Source organism: Leptodactylus fuscus, unplaced genomic scaffold (genome assembly GCF_031893055.1).
Source record: "Leptodactylus fuscus isolate aLepFus1 unplaced genomic scaffold, aLepFus1.hap2 HAP2_SCAFFOLD_97, whole genome shotgun sequence".
Taxonomy (NCBI): Eukaryota; Metazoa; Chordata; class Amphibia; order Anura; family Leptodactylidae; genus Leptodactylus; species Leptodactylus fuscus.
This window is the reverse complement of record NW_027441023.1, coordinates 257,186-275,651: the sequence shown is the minus strand read 5'-3', so window position 1 is coordinate 275,651 and position 18,466 is coordinate 257,186. Positions and strand designations below refer to the sequence as shown.

General features: G+C 41.9%; 1 protein-coding gene across 1 annotated transcript; it reads right to left on the bottom strand.

Annotated features, from left to right (window-relative positions):
- Positions 1-1,110: 1,110 nt before the first annotated feature.
- LOC142189033 (uncharacterized) lies at positions 1,111-18,233 on the bottom strand. Its single transcript, XM_075262106.1, has 4 exons — positions 18,132-18,233; positions 5,249-5,428; positions 5,039-5,165; positions 1,111-3,753 (listed from the first exon to the last, which is right to left on the bottom strand). Exons 1-4 carry the CDS (start codon positions 18,207-18,209, stop codon positions 1,424-1,426), a joined length of 2,715 nt encoding a protein of 904 aa, XP_075118207.1. The 5' UTR covers positions 18,210-18,233; the 3' UTR covers positions 1,111-1,423.
- Between the last annotated feature and the right edge of the window lie 233 nt (positions 18,234-18,466).

Genomic DNA, 18,466 nt, shown 5'->3' with positions numbered 1-18,466 from the left:
TCAGCGATCTCCCAGTTGGCCATCAGCTCCCTACTCAAAGCCCTCCAGGATTTACAAATTTACAAGGATTTACATAGACAAAATCAAAGATGACAAAGACAACATTGTTACAGACACCGACAAAATAGCTGATGCTTTCCAGAAATTTTATTCCAAACTTTACAACATCTCTCCTCCCTGTGATGCACCTGTAGCGAATAATGCCAAAGAAGCCACTTCCAACTTTCTGGCCTCTTTAAACCTACCAAAGATGTCGGATCAAGCAGCAAATAAGCTATTGGACCCAATCTCCCACGCGGAACTCAAAACGATTATACGAAGTTTCTCACTTGGCAAGAGCCCAGGCTCAGATGGACTTACTGTCTTATATTATAGAAAATTAAAAAATGTCCTACTACCCAGACTTGCAGAATTTTGTAACTCCCTACTTGAAGGTTCCCTACTCCCCAGACAGATACAAGCCCATATAACGCTCATTGCTAAAAGCAGTAAAGATCCAACCGACTGCGGGAGCTACCGCCCGATTTCCCTACTTAATCTGGATCTAAAAATTTGGGCCAAACTATTGGCCGCCAGGCTTCAACCTCTCCTACCCTCCCTCATCAACGAAGAGCAATCTGGCTTCATCAAGAATAGAGAGGGGAAAGATAACTCCCACAAATTATTACATGCAATATCCCTGTCCCGCAAGTTGAGAAACAAGCTGGTCCTTCTTGGCATAGACCCACACTCACGAGACTATTACAGACTGACAGACCCCTCTCTCACCTTTCACCAGACCTTTATATCCCCTGACCCCCCCCATCCCCCACCCTCCCTTTTTTCATTTTTATGCCTTTTCCTCTCATTTCCTTTGCTTAAGAACAAGAATCCTTGTACTTTACATACATGTTACTTATTCAGTCTTTTTCAGATCATTTGAGGGTTTGACCCTCTTTGTATTGTTTCATCTCATATGCTCAAAATGTTCATACCACTGCTACCTCATTTTTATGTTTTATTTTCTGTAAAAAACAAATTGAAAATGTTAATAAAATGAGATTTGAAAAAAAAAGTTTAGTTAAAAATCGCTAATGCCATTGACAGAATCCCTTAAAGCCCTCTATGTCGTTGTTGTTGGGCAGTTCCCTGATGCACCAAGGAATAGCCCACACTCCAGAATGTGTAATCACTCATTGTTTATTACAGTCCAGCAGTTCTTTCTGGGCTATTAGCCCCGATCTCTATTTAGGAGTCATCCCCTACATAACAATCAGACAACGATACGTCCATATATCATATAATATACATGTCACACAGGGTCTCCTTCCTTTTTCATGATGACAGTTCATCTTCACAGCTTATATCTACAAGACGTTTCCTCCATGGATCCCGGTCACATTGACCTCGCAGATACAAGCTAATGTCACCCAAAAAGAGGCTCTTATTGGCTGTTTAATGTCTGATTGTGAAGAAGAATGGTCTTATTTTCCATAAACTCTCCCGTGTGACTTCTCTGATGATCACTGAATTTGGCTTTTGAAATAAAACATTTCCCACAATCTGAACATGAATATGGCTTCTCACCTGTGTGAATTCTTTGATGTCTATTGAAATTTGATTTATCCGAAAAACTTTTTTCACATTCAGAACATGAATATGGCTTCTCTCCTGTATGAGTTCTCTGATGCACGATAAACGGTTTCTTTTTAAGGAAACCTTTCCCACAATCTGAACATGAATATGGCTTCTCTCTTGTGTGATTACTTTGATGTCTAATGAGACTTGATTTATCTATAAAATGTTTTCCACATTCAGAACATGAATACGGCTTGTCTTCTGTATGAGTTTTCCCATGTTTAATAAGATTTGATTTATTTGAAAAACATTTTCCGCATTTAGAACATGAATATGGCTTCTCTCCTGTGTGAATTCTCTGATGCACAACAAAATTATCCTTCTTTATAAAAGATTTCCCACACACTGAACATGAATATGGCTTCACTCCTGTGTGATTACTCAGATGTCTAATGAGACTTGATTTATCAATAAAATGTTTTCCACATTCAGAACATAAATACGGCTTCTCCCCTGTGTGAATTCTCTGATGCACAACAAAACTATCCTTTTTCATGAAACATTTACCGCACTCTGAACAGGAATATGGTTTCACTCCTGTGTGAATTTTCTGATGTCTAATGAAACTTGATTTATCTGAAAAACATTTTCCACATTCAGAACATGAATATGGCTTCTCTCCTGTGTGAGTTCTCTGATGCACAATAAAATGATTCTTCATCATAAAACATTTCCCACACTCTGAACATGAATATGGTTTCACTCCTGTGTGAATTTTTTGATGTTTCAGGAGACTTGATTTATCTATAAAACATTTCCCACATTCTGTACATGAATACGGCTTCTCTCCTGTGTGAATTCTCTGATGCACAACAAAATTTTCCTTCTTCATAAAACATTTCCCACACTCTGAACATGAATAAGGCTTCTCTCCTGTGTGATTTTTCTGATGTGTAATGAGTCTTGATTTACCTGTAAACCGTTTTCCACATTCAGAACATGAATATGGTTTCTCTCCTGTGTGAATTCTTTGATGCACAACAAAATTATCCTTCTTCATAAAACCTTTCCCACATTCAGAACATGAATACGGCTTCTCTCCTGTGTGATTTCTTTGATGTCTATGTAGACTTGATTTATCTGAAAATGTTTTTCCACATTCAGAACACACATATGGCTTCTCTCCTGTGTGATATCTCTGATGTCTAATATAACTTGATTTAACTGTAAAACTTTTCGGACATTCAGAACATGAATATGGCTTCTCACCGGTGTGGATTTTCTTATGTGTAATAAGTTTTGATTTATAAGTAAAACATTTCCCACATTCTGAGCATGAATATGGCTTCTCCCCTGTGTGGATTTTCTCATGGGTAATAAGATTTGATTTAGATGTAAAACATTTCCCACACACTGCACATGAATACGGCTTCTCTCCCGTGTGACATCTCTGATGATCATGAAGGTTGGCTTTAGCAATAAAACATTTTCCACATTCTGAGCATGAATATGGCTTCTCTCCTTTGTGGATTTTCTCATGTGTAATCAGTTTTGATTTATAAGTAAAAGATTTTTTACATTCGGAACATGAATATGGTTTCTTTCCTGTGTGGATTTTCTCATGTGTAATAAGATTTGATTTAGAAGTAAAACATTTCCCACATTCTGCACATGAATATGGCTTCTCTCCTGTGTGACTTCTCTGATGATCATTTAGTTTGGCTTTAGATATAAAAGATTTCTCCGATTCTGAACATGAATGCGGCTTCTCTCCTGTTCCTGTATGAATTTTTTCATGTTTTTCAAGATTTGATTTATTGTTGAAACATTTCCCACATTCTGGGCATACAAATGACTTCTCTTCCGTGTGACTTCTCTCATTTGTAACAAAATTTGACTTATCGTTGAAATATTCTCCATGTTCTGAACATGAAGATGGCTCATCTCCTGGGTGAATTGTTCTCCGTGTAAGAAGATCTGAGCTTTTATTAAACTCTTCTCCATCTTCCCATTGAAACCTTTCCCCCTCTTTCTGGCCGGTACTTGTGGTCACAATCTGTGGTTGGTCAGAAGGTTCCTCATGATTTGAGGGATTATATGATGGATCTGTAGTGTGATGACCTGGACGTACATTATGGGTATAAATAATATCTTCTTCTACTTTATAGTTTTCCTCAAGGTTCTTACTGCGCTTGTCTGTAGGATTAAAATTGATTTGATGATATTTTTTTTCAAAACATAAAAGTAGAAAAATTTACAACCCAGCTACGTAATTCAGTCCCCCAAACCCCTCCTCACCCCATCATACTTACCTGTCTTCTCATCCTGGAGATGACTTTGAGGTACCGCTGTCCCCTCTTCTGCCATTTCACCTGGGATCTGGAACTGTCGCCTGTGCAATAGAAAGCCGGCAGAGGCCACGCATGCGCAATAGAACGCTGCTTGTTTTTGCTTCTGCCAGAGTTCTATTGCGCAGGCGCCAATTCCGGCTCCTTGTGAAGGAAGCGACGCCCAGCAGAAGAAAAGGAAGTGAGCAGTGGTGAGTATGAGGGGGACTGAGGAGGCCGGGAGTGGAGTACTGGTGGCCTCCTGTCTCCGGAAACGCTGATAGAGAACGTTACCAGGAAATAAGAAAGTGTGCCTCGGGTGGTCACAGGCATATGAGTAAATATACTTTTTTTTAAAGGAAGCAAATTAGAAGTTAGGCGGGGGAGGAGGTTTAGCTTAGGGGTAAAGTTTTAATTTATCATGGAAAACCCCTTTAAGAACCACCCTTGAAGAAATCATCGAAGGTCCTTTAGCAACTAAAAATTATTTGTATATTGTGATGCATTTACACAGTACACACATGATGATGCTTCAATTGGGTATCAGTGGGAAGTATCAAAAACTTTCTTTTCATAATTTTTTTTAGATATATTTTCTGGGTCTCCATTCTCCCTTCTGCACCTGTCCAGGCTCCATTGCTCTGCTCTCTCCTGAGCCGGCCTTCCCGACCTCAAAGCCATAATCAGCTCCTGGACTGTCTGTGTGACAACTAACACTTGTACACTGTAGCACATCCAGGTCTGGATAAAAATGCCTGCCACTCCCCTTCTTCTCCCCGTAATATTATAGATCATCGAGCCGTGCAAGGACTCATTTTTTGTAGGACAAGTTGTAGATGTTACTGGTATTTTTCTGTCAGGGCGTTCACTGTGCAATTGAAATAATATATTTATTGGTTTGGATAATTCCATGCATGGGGGACATCGGAGCAGAGATAGAGCCCCCTCCGAGTGTAACTGCTCAGTTACTGCTGTTACAGGAGACTCACAGCAGAGGGCGCTATATCCCCGTATATACAGATGTAGCAGCGCTAACCCGAACAACAACCAATGAAAAATCACTAGAAAAACATTTGCAACGGCAGAAGTTCAGCTCTGCTACACCTGTATACAAATATATATATACACACACACATCTATAGGTCTCCTCTTACCATGTGATGTCCGGGGGGGCCGGGGGTCCTCCATCATCACCTCCTTGTACCGATTCTCGTGTCCTTCTAAATACTCCCACTCCTCCATGGAGAAATAGACAGCGACATCCTGACACCTTATAGGAACCTGACAACACAATGATACAGTCATCACCCCGACCCCTCCAGTGCTGTTACTGGAGAATTTCCCAGCATTCCCAGCAGTGTCACCTCTCCAGTCAGCAGCTCCAGCATCTTGTTGGTGAGTTCTAGAATCTTCTGCTCATGTATCAGGGAGAGAGGGGGAGGGGCTGTGATGGGGCTTCGGCTCCTACTCCAACCTCCGGAGTCCTGGACATGGCTGCTGGGGGCCACACAGTCCCCCGATGTCTTCTTCACCAGTGAGTATTCCTGTGTATGGAGAGACAATGAGGGGTATAAATCCTTCCTGAGTCCATAGTAAGTCTGATAACCTGGAATATTATTAGACTCCAGATATCTTCTAGATTCACATAATGAATTTCCCATGACACCTTACTCAGAGCTCCGTAGTCTCACTGCTCTTACAGACTCAACTAAACCTTACAGGTTGATGTTAGTGCCAGGTATAAAGAACCGTGCAGAGACTCAAGCTCCTCCTGTAGTGTGATAGGGGTCTCCTTTGACAACAAAACAGAGATGACACGTGAATGGAATATTTGTATGTCTTCTGTGTTTTGTACCTGCTCCTGCTTTCGGGTACTCCTAGTAGTGTAGTGTAGCGTAGTGCTCCTTGTTTCGCATGAAGAGTGATTTGCTTCCATCTTTGTGAAGTGAAGCCGAATACTTTTTAAAGAGGACTTTTCATGGATTTGGGCACATGCGGTGTTATATACCTCTGGAAAACCGACAGTGCGCTGAATTCAGTCGGCTTTCCCGATCTGTGCCCCGGGTGAAGAGCTATCGGTGCCGGTACTGTAGCTCTTCACAGTCAGAAGGGCATTTCTGACACTGTCAGGAACGTCCTTCTTCAAAGCAGTGCCTATCGCGCTGTGCTCTGAGACCGGGGAGGAACGCCCCCTCCATCTAAGGACGAGCAGTGTGAGAAGAGGGAGGGGGCATTCCTCCCCGGTTTCAGAGCACAGCGCGGTAGGCACTGCTTTGAAGAAGGACGTTCCTGACAGTGTCAGAAATGCCCTTCTGACTGTGAAGAGCTACAGTACCAGCACCGATAGCTATTCTCCCGGGGCACAAATCAGGAAAGCCGACTGAATTCAGCGCACTGTCGGTTTTCCAGAGATATATAACACCGCATGTGCCGAAATCCATGAAAGGTCCTCTTTAACAGCGTGTGCTTTGTCCAACCACCAATTTGTGGGTGTTCCACACTATTTTTGCCTACATTGTTTGACAACTCCATGTCATATAAGGGCAGGATCGCTGCCACCCATATTGGGTCTACCTTAAGCCCATTGGTTGTTGTGACTCTTCACAATTGTAGAAGGTAAGAGGCCAATCAGGCTCTTGTACAAGTGACAATTATTATTATCACACTATTCAAAAATTGTGTGACACTATGTGCCGCTCAACGTTTTCTTGTGTTTTGTGAGTACTACCACAGTGTGTCTAGGTCATCTGCCTTCCGTCTCCTCCAGATCTTGGCTGGCCATTAGCTGCTGACTGTCCAGTAGTGGCTCCTCCTCACTGTATAGTGGAGCTGAGCCCACAGCATAGAGGACTTCTCTAGGTGAGGGGACAAAAAAGGACAGAGGCAGGATGAGGACACCTGAGGGTACAGGGCCTGCTCCCGGGCAATGCCAACTTGTGTCTGACGAACCCACAACTTTTGGTGGTGGTGGTGGGGGGTTTCTGATGTCACTTAGGATGAAGTGGATGATTGATTCAACCATTCTAGAACCCGGAACACATGACTCTTTCCTTAAGACTTGGAAGCCATGGTTTCAAGACCAACATACAGTGCCTACAAGTAGTATTCAACCCCCTGCAGATTTAGCAGGTTTACACATTCGGAAGTAACTTGGCATTGTGACATTTGGACTGTAGATCAGCCTGGAAGTGTGAAATGCACGGCAGCAAAAAAAAAAATGTTATTTCTTTGTTTAATTTTTTTTTAAATTGTGAAAAGTTTATTCAGAGGGTCATTTATTATTCAACCCCTCAAACCACCAGATTTCTGTTTGGTTCCCCTAAAGTATTAAGAAGTAGTTCAGGCACAAAGAACAATGAGCTTCACATGTTTGGATTAATTATCTCTTTTTCCAGCCTTTTCTGACTATTTAAGACCCTCCCCAAACTTGTGAACAGCACTCATACATGGTCAACATGGGAAAGACAAAGGAGCATTCCAAGGCCATCAGAGACAAGATCGTGGAGGGTCACAAGGCTGGCAAGGGGTACAAAACCCTTTCCAAGGAGTTGGGCCTACCTGTCTCCACTGTTGGGAGCATCATCTGGAAGTGGAAGGCTTATGGAACTACTGTTAGCCTTCCACGGCCTGGACAGCCTTTGAAAGTTTCCTCCCGTGCCAAGGCCAGGCTTGTCCGAAGAGTCAAGGCTAACCCAAGGACAACAAGGAAGGAGCTCCGGGAAGATCTCATGGCAGTGGGGACATTGGTTTCAGTCAATACCATAAGTTACGTACTCCACCGAAATGGTCTCCGTTCCAGACGAGCCCTTAAGGTACCTTTACTTTCAAAGTGTCATGTCAAGGCTCATCTACAGTTTGCTCATGATCACTTGGAGGACTCTGAGACAGACTGGTTCAAGGTTCTCTGGTCTGATGAGACCAAGATCGAGATCTTTGGTGCCAACCACACACGTGACGTTTGGAGACTGGATGGCACTGCATACGACCCCAAGAATACCATCCCTACAGTCAAGCATGGTGGTGGCAGCATCATGCTGTGGGGCTGTTTCTCAGCCAAGGGGCCTGGCCATCTGGTCCGCATCCATGGGAAGATGGATAGCACGGCCTACCTGGAGATTTTGGCCAAGAACCTCCACTCCTCCATCAAGGATCTTAAGATGGGTCGTCATTTCATCTTCCAACAAGACAATGACCCAAAGCACACAGCCAAGAAAACCAAGGCCTGGTTCAAGAGGGAAAAAATGAAGGTGTTGCAGTGGCCTAGTCAGTCTCCTGACCTTAACCCAATTGAAAACTTGTGGAAGGAGCTCAAGATTAAAGTCCACATGAGACACCCAAAGAACCTAGATAATTTGGAGAAGATCTGCATGGAGGAGTGGGCCAAGATAACTCCAGAGACCTGTGCCGGCCTGATCAGGTCTTATAAAAGACGATTATTAGCTGGAATTGCAAACAAGGGTTATTCCACAAAATATTACACCTAGGGGTTGAATAATAATTGACCCACACTTTTATGTTTAACATTTATTAAAATTTAACTGAGCAACATAACTTTTTGGTTTGTAAGATTTATTCATCTGTTACTAAATCCTGCTCTTGTTTGAAGTTTGAAGGCTCTAACTTATTTGCATCTTATCAAACCTGCTAAATCTGCAGGGGGTTGAATACTACTTGTAGGCACTGTATATCCATCAATACTGACTAGGTTGCTTAATTATGAAGTTCCACCTGACGTACTTAACTTTTATTTCTATTTTCCACTTCCCCCACCCCCTCTACCCCTGCCCTCTCTCCCTCCCCACATTTCCTTTTCATCTTTATCTGTTATATTATTTCTCTGTAACCACATTATTCGGCAGCTTCTCTCCTTCCAAAGTACTGAGGCTCTAGGGCTGCCCAGACGAATGGCTCCTCCACGTCTGATACTTGGATCTAAAATAGCTGTTTTCTTACGATATGCTACGCTGTATGTAATATTTTCTCATCCTTGTGCATCTCACAATTTGTATTGTGTGTTTGATGATATTTGTTATACCAATAAAATAAGAATTTAAAACAAAACAAACCATTCTAGAACCCGTTGGATTGCTGGTCAAAACACGACCATTATTTGACACTGGGAGCTCAGGCCTCTGTGTTTGACCCCTGCTGCGACCTGCCCTGCCCCTTACTCTGCTGTGACCTGTGCCTGCGCCAGAAACAGTTAAGCCTGTGCCCCTCTCCTGTGCAGGGCCTGTCGCCTCTCTGTCTGATATACTGTTACATCAAATAAGTAAATGAATTGGAAATTAATACAGGGCAAAAAGGCTGGAATTTCCCCCCTTCAACACACAACGGTGAATAAGCCCCTTACTCCCCCCCACTAATAGACACCAAGAAGAGTCCTTACAGCAGATACCTGCCGAGATTACTGTATAATACTTGTTCTTGGCCACTAATGCGCGGCAACAAGGCCTAGAATTTTACCACTCATTAGTATAATGGCAGTACAGCGAGGTGTAGTAGTTCCTGTAAGGGTTAACAGTATGTTCAGAAAGTGCTGACAGGCTGTAGCCTTGATCAGAAACAGGGACACTAGCACATTTTGGTTCCTGAAACATTCTTGTATTCTGTCATAAGATGTTTTCGCAACAAACCAGTTTGAAGTAGAATGTATGTGTTAGCGGAACTATGTAACCATACTTGGACATCGTGCCATGTGACTGTAGTATAATCACGTAGGCTATAGAAACCTGTCCATTTTGCTTTAATAAACTGAAGAATGCTGAACAAGATACCCTGGTGTCAGTCTGTATGTCTCCCGAGCTCGTAAACTTCTTCCTGATCAATCAGAAATACGACAACATAACTCGGGGGTCTTGAGCCCCTAACATTCCTATTACCAACGCTGCAGACACCCCAAATGACCCCTGTTCTGCTTCAATACTCTGTAGAAATTCCTCCCGATCCTTTCCCTACATTTCTAATGCTCTTTCCCTGAACTGCGATTGAGCAAACTATCAGTTTCATGTTTTTTCTCCCCCTTTCCCCGGCGCCTGCTGATGTCTCTCCCTACACTAAGTACAATGGAAAATGCTTGAACCTAAGTGCTAGTTCACACGGGGGCAAAGAGGCGGATTTTGACGGCGGATTTCGCCTCTTTACAATAGTGGTCTATGTAGACTGCTAGCTTTTTTATTTCTGTGAGCAGTTTTTTGCCGCTAGCAGAAAAAAGAAGCCACATGACCTTTCTTCAGGCGTTATCGCCTGACGAAAGCAATAGAAGTGAATGGGAGGGTTTTTTAATGTGCGGTTTTTTGCAGCCCATTCACTTTACGGGAGGGGGCTCCAAAATAAGCCTCAAGTAATTTACATGTGAACTAGTCCTAAGATGGCAGAGGGTAGTTATAGGGCTGTGACATCACAGGGATGTCTGACTGCTGATTGGCTGCACACCTGGCATTGTGGGTGATCCCGCGTTACCAGAGTTCCTGCCCCTTGTCCAATCATGTGCAGCAGCCAAGACAGAAAAAACTGATTTGTCAGGAAATCCGAATTAGACGTAAATCGAATATTTCCTGAAATTCGTATCAAATTCCACTTTGTCAACTTAGAATCGCTCATCTGTAGTTATAGAAACAGTCCAGAGTGTCACTGCTCTTACAGGAATGATAGAAATGTAGTACAGATACCTCTCCGCTCAGCAGATAGATGATAGAAATGTAGTACAGATACCTCTCCGCTCAGCAGGGAGATGATAGAAATGTAGTACAGATACCTCTCCGCTCAGTAGATAGATGATAGAAATGTAGTACAGATACCTCTCCGCTCAGCAGGGAGATGATAGAAATGTAGTACAGATACCTCTCCGCTCAGCAGATAGATGATAGAAATGTAGTACAGATACCTCTCCGCTCAGCAGGGAGATGATAGAAATGTAGTACAGTTACCTCTCCGCTCAGCAGATAGATGATAGAAATGTAGTACAGATACCTCTCCGCTCAGCAGATAGATGATAGAAATGTAGTACAGATACCTCTCCGCTCAGCAGGGAGATGATAGAAATGTAGTACAGATACCTCTCCGCTCAGCAGATACATGATAGAAATGTAGTACAGATACCTCTCCGCTCAGCAGGGAGATGATAGAAATGTAGCACAGATACCTCTCCGCTCAGCAGATACATGATAGAAATGTAGTACAGATACCTCTCCGCTCAGCAGATAGATGATAGAAATGTAGTACAGATACCTCTCCGCTCAGCAGATAGATGATAGAAATGTAGTACAGATACCTCTCCGCTCAGCAGATACATGATAGAAATGTAGTACAGATACCTCTCCGCTCAGCAGATACATGATAGAAATGTAGTACAGATACCTCTCCGCTCAGCAGGGAGATGATAGAAATGTAGTACAGATACCTCTCCGCTCAGCAGATAGATGATAGAAATGTAGTACAGATACCTCTCCGCTCAGCAGGGAGATGATAGAAATGTAGAGCATATGTAGAAAAAATTAGGAAGGGCACTCACCCACATCCAAGCTCGTCTTCATAAAATACTTCTTTTATTAAGGTAACAGATTTCTTTAAAATCAAGTAGTGCAGGGAGGGAATAGAGCATATCAGGCAAGTAGGCAACAGCCGTTTCGCGCAACTGTGTGCGCTTTCTCAAGCCTCAGAATGCAATAACAGATGGACAGAAAAGCAGGCTTAAGTACTGTTAAAACAATCAGGCATAATAGGAATCTCATGAGGTGGATTCAGCTTCCGCCAATGGCAAAAGCTACCATGCCCTTCATGAATATTCATACCAGCATAGGTGGACCAGAATGAAGACTGTTTGAAAGTCTTTACACCAATTAGTAATGAGCCAATGCTCAGATGTAGAGTCAGCCGAATGCACTATAGGGTTGTGCATACAAACCTCCGTGCTTCTCAATCCTCCAACGGGGAGAGGCACGGACAAGCAGCCAATCAGAAGAAGGCCTATGCGCAAACGCGCATCGATCCTCTGTGCGGCACTCCGGCATATAGACACAAGGCAGTCTGCCTATTGAAAAAGCGCCGATGCGCATGCGTGTTAAGACGCGAGGGTCTCAACATCGCGTATAAGCAGTCAATTGACTGCTACAATAAACCAGGAGCCAATCCAGGAAGCGCCGATGCGCATGCGCATTAACGCGCATCGGCATAGCCTTGTCCTTACGGCATATGCCGATATATGCCGTGCATCGCCATCCAGAAAATATTTATTAATCATAGATGTTATATTTTTTAATTACTGCATTATTTATGTTGTAGTGTTCTATGACTACTATGGCTGCATATGCTGATAGAAATTAATCAGAGAGGGCACTATTTTATAAGATCCTCCATGCCCGATTATTATTTCCAGACAAAAACATTCAGAAATATGTAGTTGAACGTGCAGTATAATAGAAGTATTTTATAACATTTTTCAAAGATGATGAGACAATTTTATACGAAAAAGAATCATATATGAATGGGATGACAAGAATTAGAAAAAGTTGTTCTTAGAGTTTCTTTACAGAAAAATACCCATATCAAGTCTATCGTTTAACCCTAAGGGGCCGGTCGCATTGGTACGTAGAATCCATTTTGCTTCACATTGAAGCAATAATTTATTATGATCCCCTCCTTGAGGGGGTAGATTCACCTTTTCTATTCCAGCAAATCTCAAACAGCTTGCATCTCCGTTGTGTGAAACAGTAATATGTTGTATTAAACGTGGGGAGCCTTTTTTAGTGGAAATAGATTTGAAGTGTTCCCGAAACCTCACATAAAGAGGACCTCTTCAGAGGAGTCAGGAAACTTGCTTTATGTAAACATTTTTCAGAGAAGTCTAATGAGAATATAAACTTAGAGGAGTTTAGCGGTGAAGTACCTTGTACTATTGGCCCTTTGGGTTTTTTTGTAAATCATCCATTAGAAAAAGAAGAGGAAAATATATTACTAGATCTAGTTGATTGGCCCGATGATAACTTTATAGCCCCCGATAACATAAAACCTTTTGATAGGGGGGTTAAATCCACTTTTAATCCGCCTATTCAACCGGGTAGTGCAATAGACCTTTTTTACCACCAAGTACTTAGGGACGTAAAAGCTCTCATTTATAAGCAAGAGGTATCCAATCTTACGTTAAAAGAAAAAACAGCTTTAGATTGGTTAAAACAACAGTCCCATCTGGTGATAAAGAAGGCCGATAAAGGCGGTAATGCCGTCATAATGAGTCGGGATTACTATCTAAAAGAGGCCGAGAGACAACTGAGTGATCAATGCACATACAAATTATTGGAAAAGAACCCAATTCCTGCTATAAATAAAAAAATACATAATCTTTTAAGATATGGAGTGGACAAAAAGGTCATATCGAAAAAAACAGCCGAAAAGTTATTTGTTGCCTTTCCTAAAAAACCATCGTGGTATTTTTTACCCAAAATACACAAAAATTTAAGACATCCGCCCGGTAGACCTATTGTGGCAGGTATCGGTTCTGCTACCGAACCTGTTTCACAATTTCTAGACTGGTTGCTTCAACCTCTCCTCCCGATGATACCTTCCTATCTAAAGGATACTAACGATTTTCTTAGACGAGTCAATGAGGTCTCCTTTGAAAGCAATATAAAACTGGCATCTATTGACGTAGAAAGCTTATATACCCGCATTCCACAACAACAGGGGGTTAATTCTATCATTAAGATCTTGAAACATGCACAAAAAGATGTCGACTTAATCGAATTTATTAAACGAGGTATTGAAACCGTATTAGGTAATAACGCGTTCATGTTTAATGAGCGCTGGTACGCCCAAATTAATGGCACGGCAATGGGCACGCCTTTAGCGTGCACCTTTGCAAATATTTTTCTTGCCGATTTCGAAGATGAATATGTGTATTCCGTAAATAATAGATTCTCTAAATTTATTCAGCTCTATCTACGGTATGTGGATGACGTCTTCTTACTATGGTCTGGCTCAGAGGAGGCTTTCTTTGAGTTCGTAAATTATCTCAACACTAATCATATGAACATGAGATTTACAGCAAAAATCAATAATGATACTCTTGAATTCTTAGACGTTTTAGTTAAAAAAACAGGGAACAGCATCTCCACGGAGGTCTACAGAAAACCCACAGCGACAAATACATTGTTGCACTATAAGAGCTTTCATGCACAATCCGTAAAAAATTCCATTCCTTACGGCCAATTCATTCGTTTAAAAAGGATAAACAGTGAGGTTGAAGTCTTCGAAAAACAGGCTGAGTCTCTGAAAAAACGTCTGAGATTAAGAGGCTATCCCGACTACGCTATTGAAAAAGCATATGTTAAATCAAAAGGCTTGGATAGAAATAAATTATTGAAAGGTCCAAATAAATGTAAGAAAACTCAGAATAGGTTTACCTTCACCTTTAAGTATAGCCCTATGGAAAAACAAATTCGATCAGCCATTTACCGTAATTGGAACATAATCCAGAGTGATGCCACTTTAGCATCAAAAGCAGAAATGAAGCCCCTTATTAGTTTTAAGCGTTGCAGAACTGTAAAAGATACATTAGTGTCCAGTCGTCTGTCGTCTAAAAAAGACCCCAGCTGGCTGGAGAAATCATGTCCAAAAGGAAATTTTTCCTGTGGACAATGTAAATACTGTCGCTATAATCTAAAGAAACATATACTACCTTTGGGCAAAATTGAACATACGGTAAATCAATTTCTGACTTGTAAAACAAAATTTGTGGTTTATGTGGTTTACTGTCCATGTGGTTACTACTACATTGGAAAAACTATTAGACCTCTTTATGTGAGGTTTCGGGAACACTTCAAATCTATTTCCACTAAAAAAAGGCTCCCCACGTTTAATACAACATATTACTGATTCACACAACGGAGATGCAAGCTGTTTGAGGTTTGCCGGAATAGAAAAGGTGAATCTACCCCCTCAAGGAGGGGATCATAATAAATTATTGCTTCAATGTGAAGCAAAATGGATTCTACGTACCAATGCGACCGGCCCCTTAGGGTTAAACGATAGACTTGATATGGGTATTTTTCTGTAAAGAAACTCTAAGAACAACTTTTTCTAATTCTTGTCATCCCATTTATATATGATTCTTTTTCGTATAAAATTGTCTCATCATCTTTGAAAAATGTTATAAAATACTTCTATTATACTGCACGTTCAACTACATATTTCTGAATGTTTTTGTCTGGAAATAATAATCGGGCATGGAGGATCTTATAAAATAGTGCCCTCTCTGATTAATTTCTATCAGCATATGCAGCCATAGTAGTCATAGAACACTACAACATAAATAATGCAGTAATTAAAAAATATAACATCTATGATTAATAAATATTTTCTGGATGGCGATGCACGGCATATATCGGCATATGCCGTAAGGACAAGGCTATGCCGATGCACGTTAATGCGCATGCGCATCGGCGCTTCCTGGATTGGCTCCTGGTTTATTGTAGCAGTCAATTGACTGCTTATACGCGATGTTGAGACCCTCGCGTCTTAACACGCATGCGCATCGGCGCTTTTTCAATAGGCAGACTGCCTTGTGTCTATATGCCGGAGTGCCGCACAGAGGATCGATGCGCGTTTGCGCATAGGCCTTCTTCTGATTGGCTGCTTGTCCGTGCCTCTCCCCGTTGGAGGATTGAGAAGCACGGAGGTTTGTATGCACAACCCTATAGTGCATTCGGCTGACTCTACATCTGAGCATTGGCTCATTACTAATTGGTGTAAAGACTTTCAAACAGTCTTCATTCTGGTCCACCTATGCTGGTATGAATATTCATGAAGGGCATGGTAGCTTTTGCCATTGGCGGAAGCTGAATCCACCTCATGAGATTCCTATTATGCCTGATTGTTTTAACAGTACTTAAGCCTGCTTTTCTGTCCATCTGTTATTGCATTCTGAGGCTTGAGAAAGCGCACACAGTTGCGCGAAACGGCTGTTGCCTACTTGCCTGATATGCTCTATTCCCTCCCTGCACTACTTGATTTTAAAGAAATCTGTTACCTTAATAAAAGAAGTATTTTATGAAGACGAGCTTGGATGTGGGTGAGTGCCCTTCCTAATTTTTTCTACATATGCTCTATTTGTTCATACTGCCTTTTTTTGGTTGTTGAGCACCCCCACAGCTCTTCACATTTAAGGTTACAATCCTCATACTAACCTTCAATTTATTGGGACTTTCATTTATATTTCTAGCAGTGCCATCCTATATTTCCTTTTCCTTAGATGATAGAAATGTAGTACAGATACCTCTCCGCTCAGCAGGGAGATGATAGAAATGTAGTACAGATACCTCTCCACTCAGCAGATAGATGATAGAAATGTAGTACAGATACCTCTCCGCTCAGCAGATAGATGATAGAAATGTAGTACAGATACCTCTCCGCTCAGCAGATACATGATAGAAATGTAGTACAGATACCTCTCCGCTCAGCAGATAGATGATAGAAATGTAGTACAGATACCTCTCCGCTCAGCAGATACATGATAGAAATGTAGTACAGATACCTCTCCGCTCAGCAGGGAGATGATAGAAATGTAGTACAGATACCTCTCCGCTCAGCAGATAGATGATAGAAATGTAGTACAGATACCTCTCCACTCAGCAGATAGATGATAGAAATGTAGTACAGATACCTCTCCGCTCAGCAGATACATGATAGAAATGTAGTACAGATACCTCTCCGCTCAGCAGATACATGATAGAAATGTAGTACAGATACCTCTCCGCTCAGCAGATAGATGATAGAAATGTAGTACAGATACCTCTCCGCTCAGCAGATACATGATAGAAATGTAGTACAGATACCTCTCCGCTCAGCAGATAGATGATAGAAATGTAGTACAGATACCTCTCCGCTCAGCAGATACATGATAGAAATGTAGTAGATACCTCTCCGCTCAGCAGATAGATGATAGAAATGTAGTACAGATACCTCTCCGCTCAGCAGATAGATGATAGAAATGTAGTACAGATACCTCTCCGCTCAGCAGATAGATGATAGAAATGTAGTACAGATACCTCTCCGCTCAGCAGATAGATGATAGAAATGTAGTACAGATACCTCTCCGCTCAGCAGATAGATGATAGAAATGTAGTACAGTTACCTCTCCGCTCAGCAGATAGATGATAGAAATGTAGTACAGATACCTCTCCGCTCAGCAGATAGATGATAGAAATGTAGTACAGTTACCTCTCCGCTCAGCAGATAGATGATAGAAATGTAGTACAGATACCTCTCCGCTCAGCAGATAGATGATAGAAATGTAGTACAGATACCTCTCCGCTCAGCAGATAGATGATAGAAATGTAGTACAGATACCTCTCCGCTCAGCAGATAGATGATAGAAATGTAGTACAGTTACCTCTCCGCTCAGCAGATAGATGATAGAAATGTAGTACAGATACCTCTCCGCTCAGCAGATAGATGATAGAAATGTAGTACAGATACCTCTCCGCTCAGCAGATAGATGATAGAAATGTAGTACAGTTACCTCTCCGCTCAGCAGGGAGATGATAGAAATGTAGTACAGATACCTCTCCGCTCAGCAGATACATGATAGAAATGTAGTACAGTTACCTCTCCGCTCAGCAGATAGATGATAGAAATGTAGTACAGATACCTCTCCGCTCAGCAGATAGATGATAGAAATGTAGTACAGATACCTCTCCGCTCAGCAGATAGATGATAGAAATGTAGTACAGTTACCTCTCCGCTCAGCAGATAGATGATAGAAATGTAGTACAGATACCTCTCCGCTCAGCAGGGAGATGATAGAAATGTAGTACAGATACCTCTCCGCTCAGCAGATAGATGATAGAAATGTAGTACAGATACCTCTCCGCTCAGCAGATAGATGATAGAAATGTATTACAGATACCTCTCCGCTCAGCAGATAGATGATAGAAATGTAGTACAGATACCTCTCCGCTCAGCAGATACATGATAGAAATGTAGTACAGATACCTCTCCGCTCAGCAGATACATGATAGAAATGTAGTACAGATACCTCTCCGCTCAGCAGATAGATGATAGAAATGTAGTACAGATACCTCTCCGCTCAGCAGATAGATGATAGAAATGTAGTACAGATACCTCTCCGCTCAGCAGATAGATGATAGAAATGTAGTACAGATACCTCTCCGCTCAGCAGATAGATGATAGAAATGTAGTACAGATACCTCTCCGCTCAGCAGATAGATGATAGAAATGTAGTACAGATACCTCTCCGCTCAGCAGATAGATGATCTCCAAGGTGAAGTCTAATATTCTTCTGGTGATCTCAGTCCTGTCCTTGTCCATCCTTGGTGGGTCATTCAGGAGAAGGAGCGTCTGGAGGAGAAGAGGAGGAAACTGGATGAGCTGGAGGATCTAGTAGTGCAGGAGAGAGGAAGGGCCTGAAATCCTCCAGGGGCCACATCATGTGTGACATACAGGAGCTCCTCACATGGATACAGGAGGATTCCCACAGACACCAGTGATGGGGCCCATTGTATGTGACTGCAGGATCATGGAACTAAGACTCTGTTCACACCTGGAGCAATGATGTCATCTTACCT

Coding starts and splice junctions, on each gene's coding strand:
- LOC142189033 (XM_075262106.1), bottom strand. CDS start 18,209: ATGGACAAGGACAGGACTGAGATCACCAGAAGAATATTAGACTTCACC. Junction 5,429..18,131: donor TCTATCTGCTGAGCGGAGAG/GTATCTGTACTA, acceptor CTCCATACACAG/GAATACTCACTGGTGAAGAA. Junction 3,754..5,038: donor GCCCCCCCGGACATCACATG/GTAAGAGGAGAC, acceptor TTAATCCTACAG/ACAAGCGCAGTAAGAACCTT.